This window comes from Ziziphus jujuba, chromosome 11 (assembly GCF_031755915.1).
Source record: "Ziziphus jujuba cultivar Dongzao chromosome 11, ASM3175591v1".
Lineage (NCBI taxonomy): Eukaryota > Viridiplantae > Streptophyta > Magnoliopsida > Rosales > Rhamnaceae > Ziziphus > Ziziphus jujuba.
Window position 1 is genome coordinate 25203769 of NC_083389.1, and position 15555 is coordinate 25219323.

Below are 15555 nucleotides of genomic sequence, written 5' to 3' on the forward strand. Positions count from 1 at the left end.
ACTCAGGATTAAGAAAAATAACATATCTAATATCGCCTGAGAATTAATACATTTCACAAAAATTTATCCTTAATTAAATCTCTTTCGATCCTCTCAGAATGACCATAATTCATTCCAATATTTTATAATAACCAAGATAGATTATTTCATAAAATATTACAGTCTAAATAAAATGCCCAACTTTATTTAACAACTGTGAGATAATTCATTAATTATGAGAACCTATGACCATGTCTTCTATGGACATATCCATATGATCATATACTACATAATTAATTTGAACCTTATACGTAAAATAAAACATGCATAAGAATTGAAAATCCATACATTAAATCAGAAAATGAAATTACAACTAGTCTTGCTCCTAGAGCATAAATGTAACCAACTCCCACTTACTCTAAAGTAAGTCTGGAATCCTCTTAAGACCCATACAATTTACATGCTTCTCAAACACAAGTTCAGGAAGAGTCTTAGTAAAAGGGTCTGCTAGGTTCTCTTCAGATGCTATCTTAGTAACCACTGTATCTCCTCTATCAATGAAATTACGAATCAAGTGGTACTTTCTTAATATGTGTTTCTGCTTTTTATGAAACCTGGGTTCTTTGAACTGTGCTACTGCCCCACTGTTATCACAGTAAAAGGTAATGGGCCGATCTGCACCTGGTATCACATGGAGATCCAAAAGAAATTTCTCAAGCCATACAGCTTCCTTTTCAGCTTCAGATGCAGCTACATATTCAGCTTTAGTTGTGCAGTCAGCAACACAAGTCTATTTAACAATCCTCCAATAAATGGCTCCTCCATTTAGGGTAAACACATATCGTGATGTTAATTTGCTAAAATCAATATCCCCTTGAAAATCAGAGTCCGTATAACCAAAGGTTTCAAGACTCCCACTGGAATACACCAACATATAATCCCTCGTTCTCTTTAAATACCTGAGTATATGTTTCACGGCAGTCCAGTGTTCTACTCCAGGGTCTGATTGGTACCGGCTTACTACTCCCACTGCATGGTAGATATCTGGCCTGGTACATAGCATGGCATACATGAGACTATCAACAGCCGAAGCATAAGGTTTCTTACTCATGAGTTCTTTCTCTTCAGGAGTTTTTGGTGATTGCTCCTTAGAAAGATGAATTCAATGTCTGAAGGGTAGAAGTCCTTTTTTGGAATTTTCCATGCCGAACCTGGTCACTATTTTATCCATGTAGAAAGCTTGGGATAGAGCTAACATCTTCTTCTTCAGGTTTCGTAAAAGTTTGATTCCTAAAATATAGTTAGCTTCACCCAAGTCCTTCATATCAAACTGCTCTTTCAGGTAACCCTTTATGTCTAACAACACTTTCACACTGTTTCCAATTAACAGAATGTCATCTACATAAATAACCAGAAAAACAACCACTATTCCTTGAATCTTTTTATACACACATGGTTCATCAGGGCTTTTCTCAAAGCCATATAATTTGATAACTTGATCAAACCTGATGTTCCATGATCTGGATGTTTGCTTAAGTCCATAAATAGACTTACGCAACTTGCAAACCATGTGCTCTTGACCTTTTGTTATAAATCCTTCCGGTTGCTGCATATAAATGTCCTCTTCCAGCTTCCCATTTAGAAAAGCTGTTTTGATATCCATTTGCCAGATCTCATAATCGAGAGCTGCTGCTACAGCTAAGAAAATCCGGACAGATTTAAGCATGGCTACTGGTGAAAATGTTTCATCATAATCGATGCCCTTTTTTTGGGTGTAACCTTTTGCCACCAATCTAGCTTTGAAGATTTCAACCTTCTCATCTGGTCCTCTCTTTCTCTTGTAGATCCACTTATACCCAATTAGTTTTACCCTTTTAGGTGCTTCTACAAGAGACTAGACTGAGTTAGAATCCATAGATTCCATCTCACGGTCCATGGCCTTTCTCCATTTTTGCACATCAACATCCTCCAATGCCTCTCTGTATGTGGTACGGTCGTCATCAGGATTATCCAAAACGACTTGATAAGTCTCTCCTAACAAGGTATACCTTGCAGGTTTACGTATCATTCTCCCACTATGAGTTTGCTGCACTGGTTGTTGTACATGTACAGGAGGATCCAAGTTTTGTGGTTCAAGTGGATTATCAATCTCTTCATTATATCCTTGTTCTTGAGTTTCTTGAATTTGGTCCTGAGCTATTTCCTGTGTTTGTTCACCTTCGAGTACATTTTGTACATTTTCCCCTCTTTAAACATCAACAGGAAATAGGGGTGGAAAAATAGGAGTTTTTGGTGGATCGCGAACTAAGTCAAGCTCTTCAAGAACCACTTTACTCTTAGGTTTAAAATTGTTCATATAATCCTCTTCTAAGAAAGTGGCATTAGTACTTACTATCACCTTCTTTTCCTTTGGATTATAAAATATTCCACCTCTCGTTCCCTTAGAGTAGCCAATAAATATACATATTTCTGTACGAGATTCCAATTTATGATATTTCTGTGCTAAGACATGTGCTGGGGGACCCTAAATCCGAATATGGTTTAAGCTGGGCTTGCATCCTTTCCATAATTCTGTGGGTGTCTTTGAAACAGATTTAGATGGAACCAAGTTTAGTACGTATACAGTTGTTTCTAAGGCATATCCCCAAAACGATTCAGGTAATGATAAATAACTAAGCATCGACCTCACCATATCTAAAAGGGTTCTATTTCTCCTTTCAGAGACTCCATTTTGCTGGGGTGTTCCAAGAGATGATAATTAAGAAATGATCCCCTCTTTAGCCAAGTAAGACTTGAACTCTCCAGACAAGTATTCACCGCCTTGGTCAGACCGAAGCTGTTTGATATGGACACCTAATTGCTTTTCTGCCTCAACCTTATACTCTCGAAATTTATCAAAAGCTTCAAACTTATGGCGCATTAGGTAAACATAACCATATCTTGAGTAGTCATCAGTAAATGTGATGAAATACTCATACCCGCCTCTTGCTTGAATGCTCATTGGTCCACATACATCTATATGTACCAATTCTAATTGTATGGTGGCACGATTTCCTTTGGCCTTGAAAGGCCTCTTTGTCATTTTACCTTTTAAACATGATTCACATACTGGTATAGGTTCAAAGATCAAGGAATTTAAAATTTCACTTTTAACCAAACCATAAATCCTGCTAGAATTAATATGACCCAATCGCGAATGCCATAGATAGGTTTCATTTGAAACCTTCCTTTTCTTAGATAAGGGAAGTTTCTCATCATCATTAATTTCAATGGCATTAATACTATAAGACAAAGGAGTTAAAAAATATAAACCATTCATCAATAATCCGGAACAAATAAAAGTATTATTACTTTTTTATTGAAACTGAGGAATTAAACTGTACTGTTAAACCATATTCAACTAAACAACTAACAGAAACCAAATTCCTCTTAAAATTCGGAACAAATAAACAGTCTAATAAACTTAAAATTTTATTATCAAAATATAACTCCACTAGTCCTATTGCCATTACGGAGACATATTCTTCGTTTCCTAACTTCAAGCTTCTTTGTCCTTTATTGAGTGGGTTGCTTTGTTTGAACCACTGCAAAGAGTAACAAACATGGTTAGTGGCTCCTGAATCAATGATCCATTTGTCATTGTAATTCTCCACTAAACAAGCCTTAACAACATTTAGACTATCCATACCTGATTTAGGACAGTCCTTCTTCCAGTGACCTTTCTGTCCGCACTTGAAGCGCTTGCCTTACGGCTTCTTCATTGCAGCCGGTTTGACAGCTGGACCTGTTCCCTTCTGCTTCTTGCTCTTCTTTCCATCCTTAGGCTTCCCTTTAGGCTTTGAAGAACTTTCAGCATGATAAGCACTTTCTTGCTTCCTGAGAGACCTTTCAGCACTCTCAAGCTCGTGCATCAGTTCAACAGGAGTAAGCTTTAGTTTGTTCATATTATAGTTCATTTTGAACTGACTAAAGCTATTCGGTAGAGATTCCAAGATCATGTCTATCTTCATCTCTTGTTCCAGCTTAGCCCCATCACTTTTACAGTACTGATGTGCGCCATCATTTTTAAACAATGGTCCCGTACACTTCCTCCAGTCATGCGAGTGTTCATTAATGTCTAGCAGTACTGCTACTTTTAGCAAACATTCCATCTAGAGTCTGAATCATTTCTGACACACACTCCAGACTATCAAGTTGCTTCTGTAAATGTTCTACAACGTTGGCAAGAATATAACAGCGAGCTGTTATATTTGCTCGTTGCCAATCTGCAAATTACTTCTTAGTTTCCTCTGAAGCATTAGCAGCGGGCTCCTGGGGTTTCGGAGTTGTTGTAATGAATTTAATTCTCTCAAAATCAAGGACAATATAGAGATTGATTTTCCATAGGTCGTAGTTATTTCCATCCAATGGTTTTTGATTCAAAATTGTAGCTAGAGGATTAAAGGATGCCATTTTCTAAAAATTAAAATGCACACATATTAACACGTAATCAACACAACAAACATACAAATATGTAGATCTCTTAAACTACTTATTATTAATGTTTATTGCAACAATAATTTAATTTCCATTACAGATACTTACATTAGGTAAAACATTTGTAATAAATTAAATTTTGAACATGGTATATTTTAATGTCCTACTAAGTTAGCTCCAAGGAAAGGTGAGGTGGGTCTCAGACTCCTTAAAAACCTACCTCCTTAGACAGAGCCTTCTTAGATAACCCCAAAATATACCACTCAAAATTGATTAAAAAATTAAAACTTTTTGAACCCGATATGTATAGTGTCCTACCAAGTCAGCTCCTAGGAAAGGTGAGGTGGGTCTCAGACTCCTTAAAAACCTACCTCCTTAGACAAAGCCTTCTCAAATAACACAAACACATATCATTCAAAATTAATTTTAAAATCAACCATTGTTTCAATAATCTTTCAGCTTTTAATAACACTAACAGAGCCTCGTTGGGAGGATTATTAATGTCATTAAAATTGAATGTAATAACCATTAATTTTAATTTCAAAATTATCTTTAATATCTAAGTATTGTCGACGTTGGGCCGTACAACCTTATTAAAATTTTGAAATTATTTTAGATCCAATCCAATAAAATCTGATCATGTTTATCCGTTGGGGCATCACATAACCATTTTATTATTGGACCCTTAATGGAGCCCCAGGTTTCAAATTAATTAAATTAATTCTTTAAAACCTTCACCCATTCAATATTTTACATTAATTAATTAGGGTTTTCCATAATAATATTATCTAGATAAAACAAATATTAGTATGCACATGTATATATCAAATGATGCAATTATATGGCACCACCTATTCTAAATGACATGTTAAGCACATATCACATGTTATATCTATATAATTTAAACAATTATAAACATAGAATAATTAATAGGCCCTAATCCATGGTTTCCTAGAAAAGAAAAATTACAAGCCCAATAGGCCCAAAAAGTCCAACTTAATATCTGGCCCGTACTGCTTCTTTTCTTCAGATTTTGCAAGTCAATGGGGTGTGGGCCAAGTTAGAATTGGTTTCTAGGGTTTTTAGCCCAAAAAACACAAAACCCTAACAAGTCCCATATTGATCCCGAGCACCAAAACCACCGCCAGTCGCCACACAAAACTCCGATCACCATGAAATTTTACAGGAAGGTAGATACCCAAATAAGGAATCTACACAAAAAATTATCAAAATCCGATCACGCACGCGCCTCCACGCGCCTGATGAATTCAGGAGCGTGAATCCCAGTCTCAGCCGCTTTGAGTGGCGCATGTGGGCGCGTTCAGGTGTTTCCGGCGACCCTTCTCCTCCCACCGATCCTCTTTCGTGTCCTTCAACTTCTTATGATGTTGATCTATCAAGCCGCAGCTCCAATACACATGAAAAACGATGAACAGCAACGAGTATACAGTTTTTTTTTTTTGTATTTTTACATATTTTTCCAATAAATCCGAATTTACATAAAAAAAAATTCAAATACAATTGCAGGAAAAATAAATAAGTAAATCAATCAAGGAGGAAACCCTAATCTTATGATTAGCCTTCTTGTTACATCCCAAAAAAAAAAAAAATATACAAGCAAAAATCTACCATGGATTAAGGCCAAAACCAAATCATTCATTCATAATAAAAAAAAATATAAATAACATGAATAATAGAATCCTAGGTGCCATATATCTAATATAAATCATATATACATGAAAAATAAAAAATGGATTCGTTTTATCACACTTATTCAATCACGGCTTGGATACCAATTGTTAGTATCATATACACAGCGGAAGCCTGATCAAGATTTAATAAAGTGTGCAATAAATTATGTCATTATCCATAAGTTTACTAACCTTTAGCGTAGAACCTTCCAAACTATTCTCTAAGCGACAGATCTGTGTGTGGGTGCACCTGATCACAAAAGAAACAAGAAGATTAATCTGAAAAAAAAACCTTTGAAACTCACAGTTTCTGTTTTTCTCTCAAGGTGTTTTATTTTCTACTGAGATTCTAAATCTCTAGAACATAATACGTTAAACTTATTAACTGGAGGCTAGTAAACAGTATATTTATAGACTGCTAACCCCAATCCTCCTAGGGTTTAATAACACCTTGAGCCCAATTAATGGGCTCCTTCTTGTATCTTAATAATCAATTAAATGGGCTCTGTCAATTAATGAGCTAGTTTGGGGATCCTATGGCTCATTATTAATCAAGGCTCCTAATCATGGATTAGCTTGCTCCAGGAGCATTAATCCAACAGTTAGAACACAAGTATGGCGATGCTGGCAAAGAAGATGGAGAGTTATGGAGTAGAGCCAAATTGGTTGGATCTTCCGACGGAACTCATCGAATCAATCATGAAAAAGCTGCATTTGGTCGACAAAGTCCGCTTGAAAGCGGTTTGTAAATCTTGGAATAAAGCTGCTAACTCCTACCTGTGTTCGCATCTCGAACAATCTCCATGGCTGATTCTTCACCAAGAAACAGTAGAAGAAGAAGAAAAGGATGACGGCAACAATAACAAACGAAACATCTTCCAAGGGGAGGATGATCATTTTTATTATTCCTGCTTCATCAATTTTGCAGATCAGGAACAAACGCGTTACAAAGTGAACATGTATAAAGGGCTGGGTGATGATTATTATGGCCCAAGGTGCGTGGGATCATCGTATGGATGGCTCATAATTTTCGACCAAACGTCCCTCGGTTGTCTCTTCAATCCATTCACAGGTACTAAAATTGAACTCCCAATCAAGGCTGATGATACTCTTGTGGGTAAAGCTATCCTTTTGTCCGATCCATCATCTTCTAGTACCAAAAGCTTTACACTTGTAATTTATTATGGGTTTTTTCATCACCTATCATTCTGTACACATAGAGGGAATGGAGAGTACAAATACATAATAAAGGATAAAGCGTGGACTAGATTTGGTGGGGCATTCTACTCCGACATAATGTGCCATAATAACAAGCTCTACGCATTGCGGTTTTCGGAGTGTTCCAAAACTAAGTTAGAAAACAATGGCCAAGTTGAAGTTTGGGACTTTGATGATTGTTTTCCAAAGAAAGTTGCGACATTTAAACCTCCCCTTCCCTTGCCACATGGATTCTTGCCTCCTTCATTGGATTTTTTTCCTGTTTCTAGATGCAAATTTTACTCTCATATGCATTTGGTGGAATCTTTGGGAGATATTTTGTACGTGTTCCTCGAAAGTTCTAGATCTGGTATTGGTTAGGATATCAAAGAGTTTTTTCATGTTTTAAGTTATTGGATCGTGATGGGAAAACATGGGAAAAAGTGGAAAATTTAAAGGGTCAAGCATTGTTTATAGGTGAAAATCAAGCCATATCATTATCTGCTCAAGAGTTTCCGGAATGGAAAGAAAATTCAATCTACATCACTTCATATATTCCTCATTTCAGAGTTTATAACTTAGACGAAAAAGTTCTTAGGAATTCGATAGAATACCTTTTTGTGCCTCTTTGGGTTGTTCCTTGCTGTTTCTGATGGATCGTAGAAGAGAATTGCTTTTTTTTTTTTTCTATTATTTTAAAACAAATTAAATTATGGTATAGTTGTTGTAACTTCGTTTTTAGTTGTATTGCTTGCTGTTATAAATGCTCGTATTGGTAATTTGGTATTGTTCAACGTTCGTTTTATTCCTCTTTTATGCTCAAAAAACCAAACAAATTAAATTATGGCGTAGTTGTAGTATCTTCTTTTCAATTTTATTACTTTGTTTGTTTTTAGAGATGCTTGAATTGGTAATTTGGTTTTGCTCAATGCGTGTTTTATTTTTCTTTTTATACTCTGTTCTCCATGTGTGAAAGCAGGTTTACCATTCACAAACCAGCACCACAAGAAGTTACCAATTATTCATAGTTATGAAAGGAAAAGATATGAAATAGGTTTTTATTGTTATTGTTGTTATTATTTTTGGTTGTAACAAGGAAGCTAAAGTAGCTTGAGTATCATAAACACACTTATCATCATTCACTCTGTAATATTATACATACAGAGTGTGTCTACGGTCCGGACGTACTGACCAAATTGTATCCAGACCAAAAACATGGTCCTTTTGTGAGGGGATATCTTGACCGTTCAATTAAATGGATGGCCCAGATTAAATTTGGCCAATCTCAAATTTCTTTCGGAGGAGCCGCCATTCATCCACAGAGAGAAAGAGTCACCGACCGGGGGCGAAAGAGAAGGAGCCACTGTTCGGAGGAGAAAGAGCCACCGTTCGTCCCAGAAATCCATCCGTCCGAAAACCATTGCCCAAAGCCACCATTCACGGCGGAGAATCACCCATCAGAGGAGAAAAAGGACATATTTTTGCTGCTGATGATTATGTGTTTGTTTAAAAGAAGGTTAATATAAAATGCCCATTTGCTTTATTGGTTTATAGTATTAGATTTTAACTTTATTTTCTTGTTTCTGATTCAGCTTTCAGAGAAGAGAAAGGTAACGATTCAAGATTTCTGTGGGAAAACTTTGGTCTCTATAAGGGAATACTACAGGAAAGATAGTACACTTCTAAAGGTGATAGTTATTTTCTGCATTATTGATTTTATACCCCTTTTTCTTTTCTGTATAAGTTGTATTCTTTGATCATTGTTGTGGTTGTTTTTTGAATTGTGAGACTTTGATTATTAGCAAAAGGGTGATTGGGTTTCATCAGTGAGCTGGGAAGAACACTTATCTGTTTCTGTTTTGTTTAATTTGACTATTTTGTAATATATGGGGAATTTTGGACTAGTTTTACTTCTTTCTTGAAGTAACCAGCTCTTGGAACTTCTGGTTATGGAGTTTGCTTAGTTTGCATTTGTGTGGAAACCTTCATCCTTCTTCAATCTCTGCTTTAGAAAAGGGGCTGAAGATTTTTCTCGAATGTCAAGAATGGGGGTGTTCGGCTTTTGTTTGACTATTATGTTAGTTGACCTATAAACTAGTACCCTGCATTGCAAGATCTGGGTTCTGGTACATGATATCATGATATAAATTGCTTCCGACTTCCTTGCGACATTTTCATTTCTGCTGTGTTTAAATTCGATAGAAAGAAGTAAAAATAAGGAGTCTTTGACCAGTTACTTCAATCTTCAAACTTTCATAAAATATTTGTAATTTGCCACTTTGTTGTTGCCTTTGATTAGACAGCAATGCAATGTGGAATTGGAGAAAGTCTTGAAGTGAGACCTTATCAAAATCTTGAAGTTAGGCCTTATTCAAATATATCAATTAAAAGATGAATTCTAAACACAATTCAATGAAATTTTGAATCCTTAGGATAACTTTTAAGACTGACGCTCTTAATTGGCTATTATTTTTATATTCCTCTAAGAATTAGCCTCGCTCCCTTTGTTAGTTATATGCATGTGAAGGCAGGACTTTTGCTTTTTAGTTACGTAATAATTGTGACGTTCTTATTCCATATTAAGCGGAAAAACATGAATATCAAGGCCTACAAGCTATCTAAAAATTTTCAGATCCACCGACCATAATCTTTTAAGTGATGAAATCTATGTGATATTTTGTACTATTGTTCGATTGATTCTCCTCTTGTAGAAATGTACAAATGTTTGTTTTTATTCATTGTCATATTAGCAACCCCATCTCAATGGTTTCGTATTGTATATGCATTTTAAGCTCTTCATGTTGCACTTAAATCAATGATTTGTTGTCGATTTGTTGCAGACTCCTTTCGCTTTTATAGGTATATATGCATGTATTAAGGCAAATAATAGTGTTGACTATTTATACTCTAAGAGCGTATGCATGTATTTCAAATTTTGTTTATCCTCAGGATTAAGCTTGACAGAGGAACAATGGTCGATCTTCAAGAAGAATTTCTTGCTATAGAGAAAGCGGCAAGGAAGATGGAATCAAAGATCATGTGAATGACGAAACTGTATTTGTATACACGTTTCACATGGCAAATTACCAACAGACAATTCCTTTCGTCCACTTATAAAAATTATTTTTATTTTTTATAGTTTTTGTTTGGGAAAAAAGAAATAATGGGCATTAACTGTTATGTAACATTATCCATACATACATATATATATATATATACATATTCATATATAAGACAATTTTAGTCTAAAGAGAGGAACAGATTAAGAAATCCCAAGGCATAGGAGAAAGTATTCTCATGGTCAACCCAGCTGCCCCTTAATTCTGTTCATTATTGTTGGAAGACTCAATTCCAGTCTCGTAGTTTGATAGGCATACGTACAGGCAAAAGCATTAGAACTGTCCAACTTAACAGTTAACATGGAATATTAGTATGAATGCGATATTTACTCAGATCACCTGTAAATAGAACAACAAATAAAGCAAGTCGCACTATATCTCTCCCCACCAGAGGCCTAAAAGTTTATCCCCTATATATGAGGCCTTTTGGGGAGAAAAGAAGAAGAAGAAGAAGAATCCCGTAGTCATCACTCATCTGTTTTAGGTTGACAATTACACACCTCTATCTTTTGATTGTCACTCGGATGACCTTCATTTTCATGTATCTGCAATGAAGAGGAATTTGCATGTGGTAATCAATCATGTCATTAACCAGAAAAATAGTATAAACTTTTAAAGGAGAAACTATATTTTTCCTCACTTTAAATGGAAAAGACTTTTGTTTTCTTTTCTGGATTCCAGCATTAAACTGGTGAGCTCCCTCGTTGGCCATTCGCAGTTTAGCTGAAAGCAGTGTCTTCAACTTGTTTTCTTTTCTGGATTCCAGCATTAAACTGGTGAGCTTGGCCTTTCGCAGATTAGCTGAAAGCAGTGTCTTCAACCCCAAGAACTGAATGGTTCCCTTTAAGTTTAGACTTGATAACAACATCAAATTTTCTCCCTTGTCCTGTACAGATGGCTCTTCAGATGCAAAAAACCAACAAGATATCAGATTGAAGCAAAATAGAATCAACTTATAGTTAAGAAGATCAAATGACAAAAAAAATATAAGAGAACTAATATCACCAGAAGCCTAACCATAAGCTGGCATTTTCTGATACCCATAAACATGCTGCAAAAAGAATACAAAACTGAACCCTCAAAACATTGGAAAACAGCAATGAGAAAACGGCAAAACAGTATGCCTTCATCTAAATGTGGACGAATAACTCTTAAGTAAACATGATGGATATTGTATTTTATGCACTGCAGCTCACAGCATAAATGTGAGTGTGTACACACTTATTCAGCTTGCTAGAATACAGTGGAAAAGAAATTATATTTTTTTTTTTTAAAAACAAGGCCCAATCCAGGCTGCTGGAGAACAGCGTAAACATATACAGCTAGAAAGAGATTAGTTTCAAAGACATAAATTTCTTACCATGGTCAGTAGGTGTTTCTGGCATCATCAAGGACATATCTGCCAGAGTTTTCAACGCTTCAAAGGGAGAGTCCTCATGTATATGAAGAAAAGAGTCGCAACAAATTATAAGGAAAATCCAAACAGCTTCCACAAATGGAGGACAGAGTGATCAACGCAAAAGGTGAAACAATCAAACTGATCAGTGAAGAGTGACCAATTATTACTTTTCAAAACTTTCTAAAATACTAAGTAAAAATCCATGGACCAGATTATAGCCTTTTTAATAGCACTGAGACAATTGATGAGCTACATAACGACCAGTTACAGAAATGAACACAGATAGAGACACCATTTTGCAGAGGGAGAAAATGCCAAAGAAAAGAAGACAGATAGTTCATAGTTTGAAAACATTTACAGGCATACCTCTAACAAAAAGTGCTCTTTAACTTTTCTTTCTAAGACCCTTTCCAATTGACCTTCCCTTCGCAGCACTCAGGTTTTGTTCCTCTGTGCCAGTACCAGCTTCTTTTATGTCATCCAAAAGATCATTTAGACTGTCTTTAATTTCCAGCTTGTTTACATGGCATCTCTTCCCCTTCTGTTGGAACTCTACTATTTCCAGCACCTTCTCTACCCATCAAATAACTTTCATTTTCATCATAATAACGTTTATCAGCTTCTGTACTTCCTAAGCTCAATTCACAGCCACCCTTGTCAAGTCCACCATAACAAAGCTTAGTACTAGTCTTTTCAGGTTCAGCAGACTAGATTCCAACAGAAACTGTGAGTAATTAATTATGACTGGAAATATTAATAAGATAAAAACCAACAAAAATACACAAGAAAACTGAACATTACCATCCTTTCACCATTCCAATATAAGCTTGGCATAGCACCTTCTACTTTTCTATTAGATATCCGAGAAGCTTGGGGAGAACCAACTTTTTCTGATATTCTAATAATTGGTTGCCATCTGCAAAAAAAGGAAAGAAAAATAAAGGATTAAAAGTTATGAACCAACTAAAATGTTAAAAAGAATTGGCAAAACCATATGAAGTTAGAGACCAAAGTTTCAGATCCAACAACATAAACCATGCCTTTAAAGTTACTTTCACATTAATTCCAAGACTCATAGAAGACACTATCATTGCATCACATAATTAGCAGATCCTCTTCTATTAAATCTTACAATGTCAGCATACAATCTCTGGAAATAAGCATCAATCAAAGACAAAAAAAAGCTTATAAAAAAGGTAGAAACACCTAGCTTTTGTTAAGCATCTACGTTCTATAATAAGTAAAAACAAGATTCTCCTATAGGAAACCAAGAAACATATCTGAAATTTAAAAAATATGCACAAGAATTACACTTAAAAGAAGTTACATATCAATTAAGAGGTAAGCATATACCTGAGAAATTAATTTAGAGAAAAGAGTTATCAAAGAAAAGATCAATACATGCCTGTTCCATCTACTGACTACACTGCCAAAGTCATATATCTCCTTTTATTTTGAGCATCTACTGCCAAACAGTGCTTCAACGAACACCAAATAGAAGCGCTGAGTACCAAAATAAATTCCAGTAGCAAAAATGAGCACATAGATATTGACTGTGCCAATTTTCACAGCATGATAAATGTTGGGACCATCATACCAATTTTTTAGGAAGCAATTTAGTGGGAATGGACGCTCCACAACTCCATAAGCATATGCTCCATTCAATAGAGGTGTTTTGGGATTAATCATGCTCTGACTTTCCATAAATGCTATTATCCTCTCTCCACTGCCTTCAGGTAACCATAGTTTTTTTGCGGAAAATAAAAAACATTCCATATTATATTATATTAGCATTTAAACCATCCAAGGAAAAGGAGGAAATTATTCTCAACTTGAGAAACACATATACAGCATCTCAAGATCAAAATAAAATAACAAAGTGGATATACATACCCTTCAATTTTTTTAATGTGTGTAGATAAATATTACAATCAATTTAGTATTTATATGGGTAGATAAATATGTAGCCAAGTATTCGTTTAACAGTAGAGCTTGGGGAACAGAGATTTGAATCTATAATTGCTGAAAGAATAAGATAGTCACCAACATTTGTACAATACCTCATGTAGTAGCATGTGGATGCTTCCTCTGGCACCATCACAAACACCGTATTCCTAATGGAGATGAAAATATTACAAGCAAAAAGTGCATCAAGAAAAGCCCATTAAGAGTAGAGGATCTATTTCAAATTAAAAAGTAAATTTTTTCCTTTAGAAATAATAAAAAGAAAATTTCCTAGTATTCAGGTAATTAGTATCAAGAAAGCCTGTAAAACAAATATAAGTGTCTCCCTATAATCATTGAACTATAAATTTGTCAAAATTGAATTGTTAGAATCTTAAATTAGGTACCTGTATGAGAATGGCATTTGGAATGCTTATGAGAGCTTTCAACTTTGTTCGTTCTCTGCCTCTTCAATTTTGTTTTGTCCCTTCTTTGCCTTCTTTCCACATCTATTTCCTCCTCATCTTCTATCCTTTTCTGCCCCTTGTCTCTTCCTTCTACACTCATCTTACCCCCACAAAACACACACACACACGCATGCACCCAAAAAAAAAAAAAAAAAAGTATATAAATAACGCAGAACTTAATGCAATTTCATTGTCCTCAAAAAAAATTACAACAAATTTAGGAAAATTACTTTTTATTTCGAAACCTGACAAAAAAAATAAAATCACTTCAATTAATGTCAACTGAATCACAAAATCATTCTCTCCAAAGGATAAAGGTGGTCGAACCTGGGAACCTAGAAATTTATAAGAAAAATTAAACAATTGATGAATTTCGATCATCCATCAGAAAAATCAATCGTTCTATGATAGAAATGAAGGAGTTTATTGCATTTTTTTCTTAGAATAATTCTCTGGTTTTCAGGGAAAGCCATAGTCTTCAGGAAGTCTACTAGTATTTGACCCACTTGGCTTTATTTTCGCCAAAGTGGGCTGTTTTCTTGTTAAAATAGTATATTGAATGGCTATTTAAGCCAAGGATATTATCAATAAAACTGGCTGTGTTCTTGTTAAGATAGTATATTGAATGGCTATTTAAGCTAAGGATATTATCAATAAAACTAAGTCATTGAATCCAGCTCGTTGTGTTTTTGTTCTTACCTTTTTAGATCAAAATTATTTTGGTTTCTTTGTACAGCATATTATCTAGATTTGATTCTAATTGATATTAGAAGCTTACCCATATATAGTAATATAGTTTTTAAGGCAAAAAAGATTACAATGTATATCTATAGGCATTCTTGGGTTTTGAACCTTATGAGAAAATATGCTAAGGGAAGAAAATTAAATAGAGCTGTTGTGACGTGTTTTGCTACTTCTTATTTGACTTTGAGAAGTTTGAAAGAAAATAAAATTGGACTGAAAGCATTGTTTGGTTTTGAAGAATGGCAAAGAAGCAATTATTCTAAAAAGTTAGATGGTGCGAGGTTACGGATATTATTCTTGATGATAAAAAGTTGTGGACATCAATTAATTATTGTTTGAAATGTGTAATTCCATTAGTAAAAGTATTGAGGCTTATTAATAGAGACTTAAAACCTGCGATGGATTATATCTATGAAGTAATGGACCGTGCAAAAGAACAAATTAAAGCTAATTTCAATAAAGTTCAAAAGCATTACAAGCCTATTTGAGATATTATTGATAAAAGATGGGTATTATAACTTTATAGACCCCTTCATGCA

General features: G+C 34.9%; 1 protein-coding gene and 1 long non-coding RNA gene across 14 annotated transcripts; one reads left to right on the forward strand and one right to left on the reverse strand.

Moving 5' to 3' along the window:
- The first annotated feature begins 6753 nt into the window (after positions 1–6753).
- LOC107411396 (F-box protein At2g14290) lies at positions 6754–10479 on the forward strand. Of its 3 annotated transcripts, none has more exons than XR_009634982.1 (4): positions 6754–7218; positions 8323–8859; positions 8936–9031; positions 10293–10479. XR_009634982.1 is itself a non-coding variant. In XM_060813031.1 (4 exons), exon 1 carries the CDS (start codon positions 6762–6764, stop codon positions 7722–7724), a length of 963 nt encoding a protein of 320 aa, XP_060669014.1. In that variant the 5' UTR covers positions 6754–6761; the 3' UTR covers positions 7725–7820; positions 8323–8859; positions 8936–9031; positions 10293–10479. The 3 variants fall into 3 exon arrangements, 2 of the variants coding, with proteins under 2 accessions (XP_060669014.1, XP_060669013.1); XM_060813031.1 differs by having other exon boundaries at positions 6754–7820; XM_060813030.1 differs by having other exon boundaries at positions 6754–8859.
- A 126-nt stretch (positions 10480–10605) lies between these two features.
- LOC107411403 (uncharacterized) lies at positions 10606–14875 on the reverse strand. Of its 11 annotated transcripts, none has more exons than XR_007238518.2 (8): positions 14213–14874; positions 13922–13975; positions 13459–13591; positions 12663–12777; positions 11823–12568; positions 11468–11513; positions 11103–11362; positions 10606–11007 (listed from the first exon to the last, which is right to left on the reverse strand). It is a non-coding gene; the product is annotated as an uncharacterized LOC107411403 (long non-coding RNA). The 11 variants fall into 11 exon arrangements; XR_007238517.2 differs by having other exon boundaries at positions 11480–11513; positions 14213–14873; XR_007238516.2 differs by lacking the exon at positions 11468–11513 and having other exon boundaries at positions 14213–14362; positions 14600–14871.
- Positions 14876–15555: the final 680 nt, after the last annotated feature.

Bases quoted from the DNA above. Each gene is read 5' to 3' on its own strand.
- LOC107411396 (XM_060813030.1), top strand. From the start codon at position 6,762: ATGGCGATGCTGGCAAAGAAGATGGAGAGTTATGGAGTAGAGCCAAAT.